Source organism: Pleurodeles waltl, chromosome 5 (assembly GCF_031143425.1).
Source record: "Pleurodeles waltl isolate 20211129_DDA chromosome 5, aPleWal1.hap1.20221129, whole genome shotgun sequence".
Taxonomy (NCBI): Eukaryota; Metazoa; Chordata; class Amphibia; order Caudata; family Salamandridae; genus Pleurodeles; species Pleurodeles waltl.
This window is the reverse complement of record NC_090444.1, coordinates 1,149,467,300-1,149,487,561: the sequence shown is the minus strand read 5'-3', so window position 1 is coordinate 1,149,487,561 and position 20,262 is coordinate 1,149,467,300. Positions and strand designations below refer to the sequence as shown.

General features: G+C 45.0%; 1 protein-coding gene across 4 annotated transcripts in view; it reads left to right on the top strand.

Moving 5' to 3' along the window:
* The window catches only part of MCM9 (minichromosome maintenance 9 homologous recombination repair factor), a 287,879-nt gene that overhangs the window by 100,991 nt on the left and 166,626 nt on the right, over nt 1–20,262 (top strand). For 3 of the 4 annotated variants that reach the window (XM_069235378.1, XM_069235380.1, XM_069235381.1), the window contains exon 7: nt 15,250–15,369. In XM_069235378.1, coding sequence (XP_069091479.1) covers nt 15,250–15,369 — 120 coding nt within the window. Of the gene's footprint in view, nt 1–15,249; nt 15,370–15,477; nt 19,045–20,262 lie in introns of those variants that run through there. The other variant, XM_069235379.1, reaches the window with a different exon arrangement.

The window sequence follows — 20,262 nt, the reverse complement described above, 5'->3', positions numbered from 1 at the left end:
GGGGATTTCCATCCCGTCGACGTCGGGATTTCGGCCTGTGACTCCGGTGGGTCCATCTGCTCCAGCTGCTCTTTTGTCAGCGCCGAAGTTACCTGTGGCGCCGGACGCGGCGTCGGTGGCTTCTGAAGATCGGCGCTGATCTTCGACTTCGGCGGAGGCATTGTCGACTCCGCGTATTGAACAGCGACTTCATTCCAGGAGACGTGCTCTCCGTGTATTAGAAGAGCAGGAGTACCAACGAGCCCTGGAGGAAGGAGAGCTAGAGGACTCGGGTGATGGGCTGCGTGGACTGGAGTCGGCCAGTGGGCTGGACACTTCCCCTGAGTGGGATCTTTCGTCCCCGGGGGAATATACTGAGGAGGCTGCTTCCTTTCATGCAGTGGTACGGAAGGCAGCTAGTTTTTTGGATCTGCCTTTGCCGGTGGTGGAGGCTAAACAAAACCTTTTAACAGAGGTGCTACATCCGGCCTCAGCTGCGGCGGAGCCTCTGTTGCCATTTAATGACGCTCTGCTGGATCCGGTGTTAGAGGTGTGGAAGAGGCCGGTATCTTCCCCAGCAGTTCACAGAGCCGTGGCCAGGAGGTATCGGGCGGCTCCGACTGACCCTGGGTTTCTATCTAGGCACCCTACGCCGGAGAGCTTGGTGGTGCAGGCCTCCTGTTCATCCAAGTCAGCGCCTGGTTCTTTCCCGACGGTGCCTGGGGACAGAGATTCAAAGAAGCTAGAGGCGCAGTCGAAGAAGATTTTCTCGTCCTGCAGTCTGGCGTTAAAAGCCACCAATGCAACCTGTATCCTGGGGAGGTATATTCATGCTCTGATGGATGACATTTCCTCATCGTTTACAGAGCTTCCCCAGGGTCTTTTGGATCTTGTCTCAAATGCCCAGGCTGCTGCGACCCAGATTATCCAGACGGGACTGGATACCACCGACTCGGTAGCCAGAGCAATGGGCACAACTGTGGTGGCAAGGAGACAGGCCTGGCTCCGTAATTCAGGCTTTTCTGCAGATGTACAGTCCACATTGTTGGATCTCCCGTTTGATGGGGACAAACTGTTTGGAGCCAAGGCTGATTCGGCCTTGGAACTTTTTAAGGAAATCAGGGCCACGGCTAAGTCGTTAGGGCTCCAAGCTCCTTCTTCCACGGCCTCTTCCAGATTTTTCAGGAGGTTTCGTGGATTTGGGCGTGGCTCTTCCTCCTCTTCCTTTCGGGGAAGATATCAGCAACCTGCCTCTTCCCATCCCTATAGATCTTTCAGGGGGAGAGGTAGGGTCCGCACCAGAGGAGCCTCTCAGCAGCACTCTGCCTCTTCCTCATCCTCTGGCGGGGTGCAGCAGGGGAAGCAGCCTTAGGCTTCCACCATTTCCCACTCACTCCTCTCCTGTAGGGGGAAGATTACAGCATTTTCTCACCAAATGGAAGACTGTTACAACGGACACTTGGGTTCTCAGTATTGTGGGAAAAGGCTACACCCTTCCCTTTCGGGAGTTCCCGCCCCTCATCCCGCCCCGCCCTTCTTATTGTTCAGAAGAACACCTCCTGTTGCTAGAACAGGAGGTACAAGCCCTCCTTTCCAAGGGCGCGGTGGAGTTGGTCCCAGAGCAGGAAAGGGGTCGAGGATGTTACTCAAGGTATTTCCTGATTCCCAAGAAGGATGGTCGTTTGAGACCAATTCTGGACCTGAGGATCTTGAATTGGTTCCTCAAGCAGGAAAAATTCAAGATGCTGACCCTAGCACAGGTGCTTTTGGCGTTGAACAAGGAAGACTGGATGGTGTCTGTCGACTTGCAGGATGCTTACTTTCATATCCCGATACTCAAGTCACACAGGAAGTATCTCCGGTTTGTGGTGGGATCGCAACAGTATCAGTTTGCGGTCCTTCCGTTTGGTCTTACTTCAGCACCTCGAGTCTTCACGAAGGTGATGTCGGTGGTTGCGGCAGAACTCAGAAGGAAGGGAATAGCAGTATTCCCTTACTTGGACAACTGGTTGATCAAAGCCAAGTCCCCGGAGCTTGTGTCGCATCATATGCAGTCAACAACCCAGTTGTTGTTCGACCTGGGTTTTTCGGTGAACGAGCCCAAATCTCACCTAGAGCCCTCTCAGCGCCTCCTGTTCATAGGGGCAGTACTGGATACAACATTGGGTCGGGCCTTTCCTCCGCCTCAGCGGATTCAAGATATTCAGGATTTGGTTCCAATGTTTCAAAATGGAGCGGTAATTCCAGTCCTCAAGGTCCTTCGTCTGCTCGGTCTGTTTGCCTCCTGCATTCTGTTGGTCACGCATGCTCGCTGGCACATGAGGGCTCTTCAGTGGTGCCTCCGAAGGCAGTGGTCTCAACACAAAGGGAATCTAGAGGGTACTGTCAAGATCTCCAGAGATGCTGCTGTGGATTTGAAGTGGTGGATTGCAAGCAACAATCTTTCACAAGGAAAGCCGTTCCAGCAGTCGCCACCAGTGGCCACAGTCATAACGGATGCTTCCACTCTAGGGTGGGGAGCTCATCTGGGGGATCTGGAGATCAAAGGCCTTTGGTCTCCAGAGGAACAGATGTTTCACATCAATCTGTTAGAGTTACGGGCTGTACGTCTGGCTCTCAAGGCCTTCCTCCCTTCCCTTCGTGGTCAGTCGGTACAGGTCCTAACGGACAATACTACCACGATGTGGTACATAAACAAGCAGGGAGGAGTGGGGTCGTACCTTCTCTGCAGAGAAGCTCTTCGACTATGGTCCTGGGCAAAGGACTATCAGATTTGCTTGATAGCAAACCATCTGGCCGGAGTCTTGAACGTGCGTGCGGACAGTCTCAGTCGCCAATTCTCGGCAGACCACGAGTGGCGTCTCCATCCAGATCAAGTCTGTTTAATCTTCCAGAGGTGGGGGTTTCCTCGGGTAGATCTGTTTGCCACTCGAGAGAACGCGCATTGTCCGTTGTTCTGCAGCCTCCAGTATCCGATGCAGGGAGCGTTGGGGGACGCGTTTCAAATAACCTGGTGCGGCCAGTTGCTTTACGCGTTTCCTCCCATACCCTTGATTCCTCGAGTATTGAGGAAGATTCGCCAGGACCGGGCTCTAGTCATCCTAATAGCTCCGGATTGGCCAAGGAGGGTATGGTACTCCGACCTTCTCCAACTCTCAATGTGCCCTCCGCTCCGTCTCCCTTTCAGGGCAGACCTCCTCTCGCAGTCGCAGGGGCAGGTTTTACACCCCACCCTCCAGAGTCTGCACCTACATGCCTGGAGATTGAACGGGGCAACCTGAGTTCCTTCTCTCTCCCGCCTGAGGTAGTGGATGTTATATTAGCGGCCAGGCGACACTCCACTAAATCTATCTACGCTAATAGATGGTCTAAATTTGTTGCGTGGTGTGGAGAGAGGCAGATTGATCCTTTGCATGCTCATCTATCGGACGTTTTGTCTTTTGCTCTGTCTCTAGCGCAGAAAGGTTGTGCAGTGGCTACCATTAAGGGTTATTTATCGGCCTTGTCAGCCTTCATATGTCTTCCAGACCAACCATCTTTATTTAAATCCCCTATTGTTATCAGATTCTTGAAAGGTCTTCTAAATAAATATCCTCCAAAGCCATTCGTTATGCCGCAATGGGATTTGTCCTTGGTCCTGACTTTCCTTATGGGGTCCCCTTTTGAACCTATGCATTCTTGCCCCTTAAGGTATTTGGTTTTAAAAACAGTCTTCCTGATAGCTATAACATCAGCAAGGAGAGTGAGTGAGTTGCAGGCCTTATCAGTAAAGCCCCCTTATACAACTTTTTATGGGGATAAGGTGGTGTTGAGGACCAAGGCTGCTTTCCTCCCGAAGGTTGTTTCACCCTTCCATTTGGCTCAGGCAATTACTTTGTCCACGTTCTATCCTCCGCCTCATCCTTCCAAAGAGGAAGAAAGACTGCACCGTCTGGACCCAAAGAGAGCGTTGAGCTTCTTTATTGATAGAACAAAGGATTTCAGGCTGGAGGATCAGCTGTTTATTGGATACGTGGGCAAGAGGAGAGGAAAGGCAGTCCACAAGAGAACACTATCCAGGTGGGTTGTTCTTTGCATTAAAATCTGTTACTCTTTGGCAAAGAAGGATCCTCCTGAGGGCATTAGAGCTCATTCCACCAGAGCTAAGTCGGCCACTTCGGCCTTGGCCAGAGGTGTTCCTGTGGTCGACATCTGCAAGGCCGCAACTTGGTCGTCCCTTCACACTTTTGCAAAACATTACTGTTTGGATTCTGAGGTTAGAAGGGACGGCCATTTTGCACGGTCAGTGCTGCAGGATTTCTTGGTTTGACCATTTAGGCACCCACCGCCGGGCATGGTACTGCTTTGGGACTCTATTCATTAGGTGAGGAATCCACAGGTAGTTGTATCCATCAGAAGAACGAGTTACTTACCTTCGGTAACGACTTTTCTGGTGGATACATTAGCTACCTGTGGATTCCTCACGGTCCCACCCGCCTCCCCGTTGCCTTTCTGGTCTTACCAAGTAATCCTTGAGTACGCTCCTCTTGGTCTTTGAGGGTGCAATAGATGTTGTATATATTATATTTATATATATATGTATATATGTATATATCTTTGTGTATATACTTGATGTGTATATATATATTTTTAAAAAGAGAGAGTTATATATATATGTCACGACTCACGTGCTGCTTGCGCCTGGAATTTGCAGATCTGGTGGCGTGGATCTTCAATGTTCGACTTTGGCCCAAAAAGGGGCGACTCTTTCTGGTAGCCACGGTGCTGTAGGCAATGGAGACGCCAAGAACAGACCGTGCCCTTCAGAAAATAGCGCCAGAGGGAAAAAAACCCTTAGGAAAAGGGGAAAAACCTCCAAACAGGAAGATTCCTGGAAAAAACAAGAACAAACAAACAGGAATCCAAAAGGAGCAAAAGTCAGGAAACACAGAATGCTGAAATCCAGAACCAAAAGGGGAGGAAATCGGGAGCGAAGACACTAACTGAGCAGAAAGTGTTGCAGCGCAAGGAAATGAAGAAAACACAGCCCTTATATACCAAAAGACAGGAAGTGACCCACAGGAAGTAAAAGGACACCATATTAGACAGGGAGAGGAACATAGAACAAAACAGAATAGAAATCATAGAGAATAGGGAACAATGAATGCTGGGAAGAGAAAGGTAACCTGGGAAGGGAAGAAGACATAAAAAAGGTACAACAAAAAGACCCCAGAAAGAAGAAAAGAAAGAGGACAAGAAGGAAGAAAGAAGAACAGGTAAGGGGGGTCAGGAGACCCCAGCAAGGCGGTGGAAAACGATAGAGCGAGGCCCCATGCAATGCCTGGGGCCTCGAAAAGTGCATGAAAGGCTGGGGGCGCGCCGCGTTTTAGAAACGCGCTGTGCGGCCCCAGCCGAACGCCCGGCTTATGCCGAACATTCGGCTCGCGCCGCACCACGCGGCGCGACAGTAGGTCCCCCTCCCGAAGGGCCAGGTTTGAGAGGAAATAAACGGTGAAAGCGTTGAATCAGGCGAGGAGCGTGAACAGAAGATGCATCTTCCCAAGAGCATTCACTGAGAGGATAACCCTTCCAATGAATCAGATACTGAAGGCGTTGTGAAAAAGACGAGAGTCACAAATTTCCTGTACTTCATATTCAGGAACATCATCCACGAGTACAGGAGGTGGACAAGGAAACTGACGTGAGTAAGGGTCAGGCACATAAGGTTTAAGCTGAGAAACATGAAAGACCGGATGAATCTTCCATGTATGAGGTAAGTGAAGACGGACAGTGACAGGATTGACCAACTGAAGAATACGGAAAGGCCCATAGTAACGAGGTGTGAACTTATTTTGAGAAAGACGTGAGGGTAAGAATTTGGAGGAGAGCCAGACTTTATCTTGCGGATGATAGTCTGGATTGGTAGCACGTCTCTTGTCAGCAGCCTTCTTCATATATCTCTTGGTATGTAACAAATTAGATCGAATTAGTCTATGGATTTGGAGAAGGCGTTTGGAGAAATAGGTAATAGCGGGTAGAGGAGAGTTGGATTGTGGAGAAGTAGGAAAAGAGGTAGGATGAAAACCATATGAACAGAAAAAGGGAGTGACCTTGGAAGCACTATGGACTGAGTTATTGTAGGAAAATTCTGCTATAGAGAGGTAAGTGTTCCAGTTACTTTGGGTAGAATTGCAAAAGCATCGAAGATATTGCTCTAGTCCTTGGTTCAGACGCTCGGTCTGGCCGTTGGTCTGAGGATGGAATCCTGAAGACAGGGCTCTATTAATATTTAGTGTTTTACAAAAATGCCTCCAAAATCGGGAAATGTACTGAGGTCCTCTATAGAGATCTTATGGTATGTGGAAGTCCATGGAGACGGAAGATATGATCAATGAATATTTGACTTAGTTCTTGAGAAGTGGGTAGCCTTTTCAGGGCAGTGAAATGAGCCATCTTCGTGAAAGAATCCACCGTGACCATGATGACCCGGTTTCCTGCTGATGGTGGGAGTGAACACATAAAATCAGTAGAGATGGTATGCCATGGGGCCGGTGGAACAGGCAAAGGCTGTAGTAATCCTGCCGGTCTGGTATGGGGTATCTTGATTTGGGCACATATGGGACAGGCCTGAACGTATCTTTCCACATCCAGCTTCCAGGTAGGCCACCAGAAAAATCGTGAAAGAAGTTCTTGTGTGGCCTTGATGCCTCTATGACCAGCTACAGGTGAATCGTTGTTTTTTATGTATTAATGGTCTTAGTTCTTCAATGTCGTGGTCCGATAGGTTGGCGTATTCCAGTTGTACTTCTTCCAGGAAAGACTGAGCCACTCCAATGATCTTACGGGGTTCAGAAGATACTGAGATGAGGAAGGAGTACACTCTGGATATCGGCGAGACAGAGCATCAGCCAGAATGTTTTGAGATCCAGGAATATATGTGATAAAAAAATCGTACTGACTGAAGAAAAAGGCCCAGCGGGCCTGACGACTATTCTGGCATACAAAATTTCGTAAACATTGTAGGTTACGGTGGTCTGTCCTCACCTCAAATGGTTCCTTGGAACCCATCAGAAACTGTCTCCACTCAAGGCAGGCTGTTTTCAGAGCCAATAATTCCCTTTCCAGTACAGAATAGTGTTGTTCAGCTGTGGAAAGGATATGAGACAAGTAGAAAACAGGATGTTCAAGACCATCATCCTCTTGTCGTTGGAGTAAGACAGCTCCGATGGCTCTCTCAGAAGCATCAGTAACGACTATAAATTGTTTGGTGGTATCTGGATGTCTCAAGATGGGGGCTTGGGTGAAGACTCTCTTTAATTCTTGAAAGGCTGCTTCAGCCGCCTCAGTCCAGACAAACCCTTTCTTTAAATTTTCCTTTTTTAAGGTGTGAGTTATGTGGCTAGTCAGTCTGGCAAAGTCTAGAATGAATTGTCGATAGAAGTTTGCTAACCCTAGGAAACATTGTGTTTCTTTTATGGAAGAAGGAGAAGGCCACTCTAGGATAGCTTGTACCTTTTCTTGATCCATAGCTATGCCAGTGGGACTTAAATGATAGCCCAGATATTTGACTTCCGTCATGTCGAACTCACATTTTTCTGGTTTGCAAAATAGTTGATGAGCACGAAGTCTTTGAAGAACTTGTTTCACATGGGAAGAATGGAGTTCAGGATTTCTAGAATAAATAAGAATATCATCTAGGTAGATCATGACTGTCTGATTCAGAAGGTCTGAAAAACACTGAGTCCATAAATCTCTGGAAGATTGCGGGGGCGTTAGTGAGACCAAACGGCATAACCCTATATTCAAAATGGCCAAATGGAGTCCTGAAAGCTGTCTTCCATTCGTCGCCTTCTTTTATGCGTAAAAGGTGGTAAGCTCCTCGTAAATCTAATTTAGTAAAACGTTGAGCCCCTCTGATAGCTTCTAGTATGTCCCTGATGAGAGGCAAAGGATAACGATCTTTAATTGTTATTTTATTCAGACCTCGAAAATCCAGGCAAGGACGAAGATCCTTTGTCTTCTTGGGCACAAAAAAGAGAGGAGCCCCAGCCGGAGACGACGATGGAACAATAAGACCACTCTGTATATTTTCATCCAGATACTCTTTTAGAACTTCTCTTTCGGGTTCCGTGAGAGAGTACATCCTCCCAAAAGGAATAATTGTGCCGGGTTCCAATGGAATAGCACAATCATATTCTCGATGTGGAGGTAGCACAGGTTTCGACGGTTTTTGGAAAACATCCTGAAACTCCAAATAGTGGTCTGGGACCCCTTGGACCGTATTAATGGACATACCAGTGGCACCTTCAGTATCTAAGGATCTTTTCGGAGACCAATACTTGTCGGAAGTAAAACAGTTCTCATGACAAAATTGCGAAGACAAAGAAACTGTCCGGGTTACCCAATTTATATACGGGTTATGTCTGATGAACCACGGAATTCCAAGAATGATGGTATGGTTGGGGGACGTGATAAGATCGAAGGAAATGTGTTCTTGATGGTTTCCCACCTGTAGACTTAACATCAGGGTAGTGGTGTCTACAGGACCCGAGGATATCAAGGATCCATCCACGGTGTGTACCTGTTCGGGTACTTCTTTTGCTTGTGTAGGAACTTGGTGAGCAGCAGCCCACGTCTTGTCCATGTATATACCACTAGCACCACAATCTAGTAATGCCATAGTCTTTTCTTGACGACCGTCAGGAAGTTGTAACAGGACAGGAAAAATGAACAAGGCGGTTGTATTGTCATTAAAGGAGCTGATGGAAGGTATAGCTGTAGATCCCGTCCCCTCCCTTCTTACAGAGGACGGGAGGTGGCGTTTCCCGAAGGCCTGGGCGGACGTACAGGACAGGTACGAAGCATGTGACCAGCAGAACCACAGTACAGGCACAACCCTCTCTTGCGTCTGTCTTCTCGTTCACTAGCAGAGAGCGGACCTCGGGTAGTATCCACCTGCATGGGTTCCCCTTCGATGTCTCTAGCAGGAGTGCGAGGTTCCTCGGAACGCTGTAGGCAAGCTCGTGAGCTACTTGGCTGGGAAAACCCTCTACTCCTTTTCTTTTCCGATCTCCGTTCCTGAAGACGATATTCGATGGACAGTGCTTGATCCATCAGGCCACGAAGCTCTTCTGCTCTGGTAGAATGTACTAGTTCATCCTTTATTTCTTCTTTGAGTCCTCTACGAAATAAAGTTACCAGAGTACGTTCCACCCAAGTGGTCTCTGCCGCCAGCTGACGAAAACGGGTTATATATTGCAGGACGTCTTGCGAGCCTTGTTGGATGTCACATAGGGCTTCTTCAGCAGAGGCTTCCAATCCAGGACGGCTAAACATCTGTTTGAAGCGACTCACAAAGGTGGAATAGTCCGACAATACCGGGTCGTTGGAGGACACCATCGGGGTTGCCCAGGCCAAGGCTGGACCGGATAAGGCACTGATAAGATAACCCACCTTGGTCCTGTCGTGGGAGAATTGGTTAGGTCGGAAGGCGAAGTACACTGTTAATGCATCCAGGAACTCGCGAAGCTTGGTTGGTTCACCAGAGAAACAAGGGGTGGAAGCGGAGATAGTTGGAACATCACTGGTGCGGAGAGCCAAAGCCTGTCGTAACGCAGCATTTTCATTGCGTAGTTGTTGCAATTCCTGAGCTTGTTGCTGAATCGTGGTCAAAAGAGATTGTTCCGGATCTGCAGCAGCCGCCACTGAGTCATCCATGGTGTTTGAGGACGTCGGAATGGTTGGGCGCTGCAATCTGTCACAACTCACGTGCTGCTTGCGCCTGGAATTTGCAGATCTGGTGGCGTGGATCTTCAATGTTCGACTTTGGCCCAAAAAGGGGCGACTCTTTCTGGTAGCCACGGTGCTGTAGGCAATGGAGACGCCAAGAACAGACCGTGCCCTTCAGAAAATAGCGCCAGAGGGAAAAAAACCCTTAGGAAAAGGGGAAAAACCTCCAAACAGGAAGATTCCTGGAAAAAACAAGAACAAACAAACAGGAATCCAAAAGGAGCAAAAGTCAGGAAACACAGAATGCTGAAATCCAGAACCAAAAGGGGAGGAAATCAGGAGCGAAGACACTAACTGAGCAGAAAGTGTTGCAGCGCAAGGAAATGAAGAAAACACAGCCCTTATATACCAAAAGACAGGAAGTGACCCACAGGAAGTAAAAGGACACCATATTAGACAGGGAGAGGAACATAGAACAAAACAGAATAGAAACCATAGAGAATAGGGAACAATGAATGCTGGGAAGAGAAAGGTAACCTGGGAAGGGAAGAAGACATAAAAAAGGTACAACAAAAAGACCCCAGAAAGAAGAAAAGAAAGAGGACAAGAAGGAAGAAAGAAGAACAGGTAAGGGGGGTCAGGAGACCCCAGCAAGGCGGTGGAAAACGATAGAGCGAGGCCCCATGCAATGCCTGGGGCCTCGAAAAGTGCATGAAAGGCTGGGGGCGCGCCGCGTTTTAGAAACGCGCTGTGCGGCCCCAGCCGAACGCCCGGCTTGTGCCGAACATTCGGCTCGCGCCGCACCACGCGGTGCGACAATATATATAAAAGATTTACAGTTATTCATGCAATGTTGTGTATTTTTACAATGTAATGGGATGTTGCCTTGCTCTTTCATTGCATTGCCTGGTTGTTCTCATGCACGTAAAAAATGATTGGTACTGACGTCCGCACGTCGTCGAGGACCTCTTATTGCCTGTATGACGTCAGACGGCGTCGCGTGGGCTAGAGTGACGTCCTCGTCGACGTGCAGAGACTAGTAAGAAGATTTCCGTCGAATGCTGGCGCAATGGGAGTATTCATTAGGTGAGGAATCCACAGGTAGCTAATGTATCCACCAGAAAAGTCGTTACCGAAGGTAAGTAACTCGTTCTTCTGGGCCCTAGTTGTTCACACACTAGTGGTCATTGCACTTCATGGCTCTGTGCTTCTGGTGTGGTAAGTCGTGAAAAGTAACTGATGTCAGCGCGCCTCAGTCGCACCTACATAGGTACAGCGAGATTGTTCTGGTGTGGACAATGCTGATGACTCACTCAGAGCCGATCGATGCCACCTGACAGCATGCAGGGGTACTGCTCATGAAAATCTTCCGGATCCAGACTGACGCCTGCGAAATTCAAAGTTAAGGAATCTGTAGCTAGATATAGTCGCTACCAGATAAGGTGTAACCAAAAGACGTAACTTGTTCATTTGTTCCAATCATCTGTCTGCTTCTTTTAAGGAGGGAAGCTTGTATCATCTTATGCCCGTGATACGTCTCTTGTGTGAGTTGTCATATGCTTTGAAATGTTCTGAGGTGGTGACAGTTGGAGGATGAGGATCCACTTCCTTGGCTATGGCCATCTCAGGAGTTCCGATTGTGTCATCTTTTAAACTTGAATATACGCATCTTTATTCATACAAGAGTCATTGGAATACCTTTACCTTCACATGTTACACATGTGACAAGCACAAATACACTGTACCTTTTTGCTAATGAAAGCTATCTGTGGTTTATCTGTTTTTGTCACTGTGCTGAAGGCAATACAGCCAAGTAGTCCTACACTACGTCACCTTGTAGTAAGTATTACTGTTTCGAATTTAAGGTTCAGCCATGTAAATCATTTTTATCCACTATGGAGAAGCCCCAAGTACTCTTGTCTCACCATAGTTATCTGGGAGTTATCCGATATTCAGTCTGTGAAATGAAAAATCCACTATTAGTAAAGGGTACTAGAGGCCTATGTATAGGATGAGGATATTGTCTGTATGTGACGTTCCATGCTTCTTCTGTCCACCATGACTGCCATTAACCAACAACACAGGTGTTGAGTGCTATATTGCAGCTACTAGAGTCTTGATATGTACTAACCACACTATGTGACACCTCTCTCGCTGTTTCGTGGTTGGTCATGCTGCTTAACAAGGAAACAAGCAGACACCTTCACCCACTTTACCCTAATCTTCGCATCCCACTGCTAAATTACACCACGAAGACTACTGAGAACGCATTATGCTCTGAGTTGCCTGCACCCTTCAGCAACTAGGACATTCCTTCTGAAGTTGCTATAGCCTCCTGTCACGTGTACGCTGCCACCCCACCCCCAAGTTACTTCAGGTGTTCTTGCTTATGTTCTTGGCCTGGCTGCAAAAAAGCTATTTATCTTTGATACAGTAGTATGGTTCCTGGACTGGTTCTCCAGAGACAGACACCATGTCTACGACCAACCAGGAAACTCTAATGAGGGAATTTTCAGCAACAAAGACCAGAATTGGGTTGGTTGAATATATTCAACATCAGAAATGTCCACGGAAGTAAAGTCTACCAAAAATGGCAGTATCGCACTGAAGGAGTTAGAAGATTAGCCAAATCATATACCAGACTTGGACCCCTAAATGTTGAATTTACAGAAGAATATTTCACAATGCATCTGTGTTCTGAGAGTGCATATGTGCTGTTGTAACTCATCCACAGAAAATTTACCAAGATGCATTATTACCTGCTGCCTTCAGCATCAGTGGGCCAGACAACATCTCATGGTGACCAGGAAGCATGGTCTGTAGTCCTGCATGGGCAACACAGTTAGCTTCTCGTAAGATACCAATTGAAGAAGAAAGTGATTTCCTGGCCTGAGGCCAACTTTGAGAACATTGGACATCTGCTTTGGCCTGCTTGATCCATATTCCATGAAAATCACAATGGACAGCAAATACAATTTAAAGTTTACATTTAATTACAAGACAAGTATAAAAAAATTCCGATTATATTCATTAACATTTGCAACCAAATAACCAAGCACCTTTCCGCGACTAAACTCTGCTAATTGCAGTTCTGTCACAAAAGGAGATTGAATAGGTCATCCCTAGATTGTATAATTCATCAAATTGGCACAATTCATAAGCTGCAGTTGCAAATATGAGTTTCTTTTTATGCCTATGCAGCTGTCTATGAGGAAAAAGGCAAATGTAGATAGATTCAACACAGGACCAATAGGCTGAAGTATCTTGTGGCTAGACATTTTGCTTAATACCTACATGTATATTAACCAAGTAAGAACGCAGGTGCTGCAAATCCTACACAAACTGGCTAGAGAAGGCACTCGAAAACAATTGTTACAGCAGCATGAAACAAAATGGATTGCAAATTAAGTACTCTGAGCACTCGTGGATTGAATGCAATTTAAGCTGTAGGACTCTTTTATTTTATTGTCTTCAACAACCTTGAGTTCATTTTACTAAAGAATACAATCTAGCTAAAAGGTATAGTTGTCGACATTGATACTATGAACACACTACACCAGATCAAATGTTATCAGGTTGGAAGGTACTCAAAGTAGCACATGAAGTCTCAGTGGAGTTCGTTAACATGCAAGACTCTATTATAGGTGACCCCTGAGACTTTATCAAGAAGCTTGGTTTGCAAGTTATTGAAACTATCATCACATACTGACCTGCACGGCGTAGATTTTCTTTTGAAAGACAGGTTTAAAAGAGCATATCTTTTTTTAACTTGGTAATTGATGAGGATGACAGCTATCCAAACTTGTTAGCAATGTTGTAATACATTTCTTCTGTTATTTCTGTAGGTAACAGTGTTGAACAGGATTGTAATTCTCCAGATAAATGCCCCGTTCGAGTTTAGAAATGCCTTATTTATTTTGTACTGTTGGTTGTAAGTGAATTGGGCATTTCTTTATTATACTGATCCTGTTGTTCTCTCAAAATAACAGCACCAAGCAATACGTTGCATTTAATTTTGATAATGCTGAAATAACAGATTTATAAAACATTCTTGTTCAAGTTAGAATACATTATAAACCAAATAGAGACGTGAGTTTTCGCTAAATAGAGTGCATGCTAAATCTGATGCTTTTGTGAGCTCCTGAAATTGAAGTCTAATTGTTTTGATCAGTATTTGGAAGATCAGTTAAGTAGAAACTGACGTTCAAGACAAGTTCTAAAATATTTGTTGATTACAAGAAGATATTTACTTACACTATTCACACTACTATAGAGACACTTCAAAACTACCATGGTTCTCATATTGACTGAGGAAAAGGTAGTTTCTGGTACAACGTCAGCTATCTATTAAGGGTCTCACCCCACTATGCCATCACTGAGCTTCACCAACTGGATCCTGGGCAGATGTAGTATAGCACCTAAATATTCTAGAGAAAATTTTGAATGTTGTAAGAGTCCAAATGGCCTTCTATTAACTCTTCCTATCCATGGTTCGGCATTTGGTGTTTACAGAAACAGATAGACCTTAAGAACTTGCCAAGAAGGGAGAGTACTGTATTTGGCCTCATCCAGCTTTGAATGTTCTTCTTTTAAATGATAAATGGCCTCCTTTACTGCTTACAGAAAATGCCCTCCACTTGCATTTTTTTCTCACCATCCTTGTGGCCAAAGTTGTCAAGGTGGGGTCTTAAGGAAGTCTGATGTCTGCATTTTTAAAATTAAGAGAGAAAATGTTCTTTCTTATAGGCAGTCATGATTTTTTTTATGTTTCTCAAATTACAAAGTGTATTGATCAGAATGTTTATGTAATTATTCTGATGTCCATGTTGGAGAACTAGAATTAAATGTGGTAACTCTTCTATTCTACTCGTTTTTTAGCAGTTAATATCTTCCATGTCATGCAATATCTGCCAATGAGAAATGTTTGATGCTAAAATATTGATGGCCTGTACACAGGAGAGCATGAGTCTCGCTCAAGAGATCTCAGTAGGCTGTCCTGTCTAATTTAACCTCCATCTGCCATCAGCAATATTTCAGTACTGGGTGTCATGCTTAAGATAGTTGGGATCATTTTTTTTTTTTTGAGGAATTGTCTAAAATCCCTAAAAATGTAGAAGTCATTCCGTTTTTTTAAGTATTAATACTTCCATGCTCCATCTTTGTGGAATAAATTAGTTTGTAACAATCAGTAGGGACCACTTAGTGAACGTCCACTACGACAACCTTTTAAAAATGCAAAAACCCATTCATTTATTTCACATTCTTATATGGAGGCAGTCCAGGTCTGCAGAATACTTCTGAATATGTGAAGGAAAACATCTGCGGGAATGATAGTGACAGTGTAAGCTAAAGTGTTGGTGCCAATTTACGGTATGCTACATTTGAACTGTCTTTGAACATCACCTCCTTGTGAGCTGCTGACATTATTCATTCACTTTGCACACTTCTTTTGTTGAGCTGAACACAGTAAAATGTTAACATATTAGCATGTTTCACTTAGTGTTGTGTGTCATGTCTGCTCTTAGAGACGTCTTCCTTACCTTTGTCTATGTATTTTCCTAGGAGAATCTCATCTTTTGTTAGTTGGCGACCCAGGCACTGGAAAATCACAATTTCTCAAGTATGCTGCAAAAATTACACCTAGATCGGTCCTCACTGCTGGAATTGGCTCCACGAGTGCAGGTATTTAATTCAGTAAAACAAGTAATAGAACCATGCTGTCAGCTATGAAGGCTGTAGATGCTTATGCTACATGTAAGTTATCCTGACAGTATTGTTTTCTCATCACAGAATATATCCACGCCATCATTAACAACTGCTGTGGTTAAACCCCTCCTCCCAAGAAGTATTCTCTGAACACCCTCAATCTTGTTTAGGAATCTGTCACCCAGTTGGTCTCACAGGGATCTGGTTTGAGAACAGCTCTTCGATGTACTCAACGGCTCACAAGATCGTTCTCGGAAATAGCAAGGAAAAGAGAGGGAGACAGTGAGCACTAAACCATGCCTGTGGACCACTGTCCAGTGACCTGGTTAAAATAACTCCTCCAATCACTTAATGGGAAGATCACCAACATGGCAAGTGTATTTCTTTTAGAGGGAGTCATTCTTTTACCCAAATATCTTGGAAAACTACTGCTCAATTTAGAACCCACCGTACCTAAGAGAATCAAGGAAGCAATCCTTTCTAGAAAACTCCAAGATTATTACCTCCTCCATGACAAAGAGCTTGGATTTAGACTAGTTAGTTAGTTAGTTAGTTACATGGAAGCTGTATGGAGAAACACTGGGCAAAAAACGTAATGGAATAAAGACAAAAAAAATCTTAATATACTCCTCAATCTCTGCAGCTTTCAAGAAGGTGGACCATGTAATTCTCCTCTGTTGGTTGGAAAGCAGGGTAGGCCTGGCTGTCTGTGCCCTGGATACATTTTTCGTCTAACCAGTCACAGAATATGAAGTTTGGTGCAGTGGAATGGTCTTCCTGACTAGTGTTATGGTAAGTACCCCAATGTTTACTGGCTTGCCTCACACGTACCTGTTATATACATCTACATGTGCCCATTAGTGCTGCTGATGGAACGAACCTCAGAGAGTGAGAATCCAAGTGTACACTCATGACACCCAAATCACTTATGAGACTAAAAAATCAGACTGCAGTCCCAGGCCACTTTCGCCTCTCACCACTTAATGAATGAGACCTTTTTTTGTGCATAAATATAGCTAGAACAGAAAACCTGAATTGGGGGATGACAAACCTCAACTCTGTATTCTGGTTGGCCCCAGATCTCAGAACATCTCCATCTACCTCAGCATTAAAAACCTAGGACTCCTCTTTGAAGTCAGCCTCTTATTTATGTCTCAAGTCAAGACTGTTGCAAAATGTGTCAACCTTCGGCTGACCATCCTACAGAAAATGTTCCTGCTACTTCAGACCAATAACTTAGTGGAGCTTACAAGGGTTTTGGTCATGGTACACTGTGATAATTACCATGTCATTTCCTCTGGAATCCTCAAGTACATCATTGGAAATTTCGAAGACTGCAAAACCAAGTAGCTAGACTGTGTCTGAACCTTAGCAAATAACCACATTAAACCATCTTAAAAATCCCACCATTGGCTCCCGGAGGAAGCAAAGGTCGTCAAGCTCCAGGTCCTCTGTACAGTTTACAAAGTGGAATGAGGGGAAAGAATGAAATACCTAGATTCAATTCCACCCAATTACATATAAACCATAAAGTTCCATTCAGTCACTGCAGATGTCCTAACCCAACTCACTTTCAAATAGTTGAACCAAGGCAGTATATCCCTTGAGGTCTACCGTCCTAAAACACGGAATGCTTTGACCTCTCTCTTGAGAACCGCTACAAACTAGATGCTCTTCACTCCTATCTCTTATATCATAGTGACATTTGACTCAAATCTTTAGTGCTTTCATCTGGGTATTTTCTGAACACCAAGATCCTGCTTTATGTCATGCAATAATGTGTGGGATGTGAGAGGCCCACTTCCACCAGTTACTGGGTAAGTTGGCAGGACATTGACCTAGAGAGCAGAACACTTCCAAGCTGATGATTTAGGTAAAAACGGTTGAAGAATGTGGAACAACCTTTATGGTGTCCCCCATCTTGGAGTTGATGCTCCTTTGTCTTAGGAGTCAGATGGGAAAAGACAACCTAAATTAGCAAAGACCCATTAGAAAGACAGAGCACAAGGGGGTAAGACCCTGTGCACCAGAAAAGAATACAATAACACCGTACTGCTTTGTGAGCCCTCTTAGTAGAAATAAAACAAAGACACAAACAGCAATTAGGATTCTAAGAAATGGTCTTTGCACAGGTCGATGAAGTGGGCAAAGAACGCAGAGGCATATCATAGAGAATGATTTCAGGTTTTAAACTGTGAAACACCATAGAGGAATTCTTTTAAGCCTAGAATGTTTCATTCGGATAAAGATCACTCTTAAAATATTTTCCCTACTCCTTCTTCATAAATGGTAATAATGGAGATAGTCTGAAGAAATTAAAAGGCTACAACAAGAAATAGTATACAAATTCGACAAAATTTACTAGGCAATGGAACAGAAAACCTGGAGAACGAAATGTCAGTGCTTTAATGGCGTTAATGCCTGTAGATGTAAGATTTGGCAGAAGTCTGTGTCGTATTCTACTGAAAACTATTTACCATTAGAGAAAAATTGACATGTTTCGAAGGCAGCAGTTGGTAATAAAAAAAACCCAGAAAACAATATTTGATTAATGAAATTTCAAGTCTTGGAATAGATGGGTACACTTCATAAAGGCTTCATGTTACAGTGTGATAAAAATGAGAAATGAATGCCACTCAATGGCAGGTAATTCTAGTGTCCCAACAGTCGTTTTGCAACACAAAGTGGAAGGAGGGAAAAAAAATTGGTTTCCACTAGGAAGAACGATAATGTTAATTTTGGTTTCCACTAGGAAGATAACATGAATAATTTTTTGTCAGGACTGCTTTTGGTTCCCTGCCTATCCCTGTATATCAACTGTGTTAAGTTGTTGCGAGAAAGGTAGAGATTGCAGACTTTGCAGAGCTGTCACTCTCTGTATTTATTTACATATATAGTCACATCATGTAGGGCATTTATCTTCGTCCTAGACCTAGCTTATTGTTGCCAGCTTTAATATTTCGTCAACAGCCAGTTTGCCATCCTGAGGAAAATTGCGACACAGTTTGACTCGTGGTTATATTGTCAAGTGGGAGTTTGTTGTTCTTTGACTGCAGATGAAAGATTCACTGTTTTGGCTGCCTTCCTCAGCCTTTGTATGTTAGCCTGTCGTGGTACAAAGTGACATCACTATGCACTTTATTAGGGATTCCTCCTGATGAACTCTCTCTGTCTAAACACCAGCTGCACAGCAACTTCAAGACCCCCAACGTTGCTATAGCAGGACATTTAAAAGGTACAACTGATAGCCTTTCCTTACCTCTGCTGCTGCCCTGAGAGTCAGAGCCCTCAGTCTGCAGCAGGAAGGCACCTTCTCTGTTGGCCTAGCAATACACCTGCGATCTTCAATTTAGTCAAGCTAACAATTGAGGAAGCCCTACCTTGCTGGTATAACTGACTGTGCTGGTGTTTTTTGCATTATTGAGCTCACAACCCTAAGTGCAATGGTTGTTCAATCTTACTCTTTGTGGCCATGTAACTTGAAACTCTAATGCTGATGTAGTATAACTAACAGTTTTCGTACCCAAGTGCTTAGCACATGAATATGGGACTGGGTCCCTAGTTCACTTAGCCACACCATTCCGAAAGGGACCTTGACATCCTTCACTGACTTATCGGAAACCACACTTTGCAATGATAAAATGTCCTCTGGTGCCCATTTCATGATTCATTTGTAAACTATTTAAATTCTGACTTCCCAGTAGACAATTCTTTGCAATTGTGTGTGGTATCCTTCTGTGTCCACTGTTCCAGCCTATTACTGTTCCACAGTCTTTCTGTAGATAGTCTTGTCGTTTCTGCCCTGTTGGGAAACTTGAACTACTTACCTCTTGCAGATTCCTGACTGCATCTAGACTGCCTCTGCTTGAGCTTGCATACTGCCACCAGACTGTAGCTCGGTTTTCATTTAAATTCCTGCTTTTTGCCTTGTTTCCCTGCACTCTTTACCAATGCACCCGAATGCTGATTAAATAGATCAGTTTTCCAACTGGAGCAGACTTACTAGCTTCCTGGATTCTGATGGGCACTCATGCACGCTGGTGTAAGTGACGAGGGCTCTCCAATGGTGCCTTTGCAGACTGTGCTTTCAAAATAGTGAAGATCTTCAGTGCTCCATCATGATTTCTGGGACACTGCAGCAGATTTGCTGTGATTGAAGGTTGGATGGCAGTCTGACTCAAGGGAAGCTGTTCCATCTTCCACAGGCAGTGACAATGGTCTTCACACATGCCTCCACCCTAGGATGGGTGCTCAGCAGAAGGAGCTAGAAATCAGAGGCCTGTAGTCTTCAAAGGGGGCAGATGTTGCAAACCAGTATATGACATGTTCTGATAAAAAATGGTCCCTCTCTGAAATGCCGCCTGGCTCCTTGGGTCCAATGTGATTCACGTTTGGAACTCTTTCGATATAGTACTACACGGTTCCCTTCGCTTCATTCCTTTCTTTGCTGTGAACTGGGCTACAACCCCAAACATTGCTCCAGTGCCACCTGTAGGCTCTGTACCATGGCTGCCGCCACCTCTGCTTAGTAGCCCATCAGGATCTTCTGTATCAGCGCCATATACTATTGCCTCACCGGCACAGCAAGTGACTCCTTCAGCACCACAGTCAATGCCATCGGTGTGCAACTATTGTCTCTGGCTCGACACTACCGGTGCTGCAATGAACTCGACCAGAAATAATACCCCATCTAAATTTCCACATCATTCATGCAGGGAGTCTGAGCACCTCATTAGAAGCAAGGAGATTCCACTTCGAGGGCTCAGATCCCAAAGAGTAACCAATCCAGGACACCAGTGATGGTGATGGACACTCAACCTGATTGAGTTATGGGTGATCCAGCTAGCTCTCAAGGATCCAGCTAGCTCT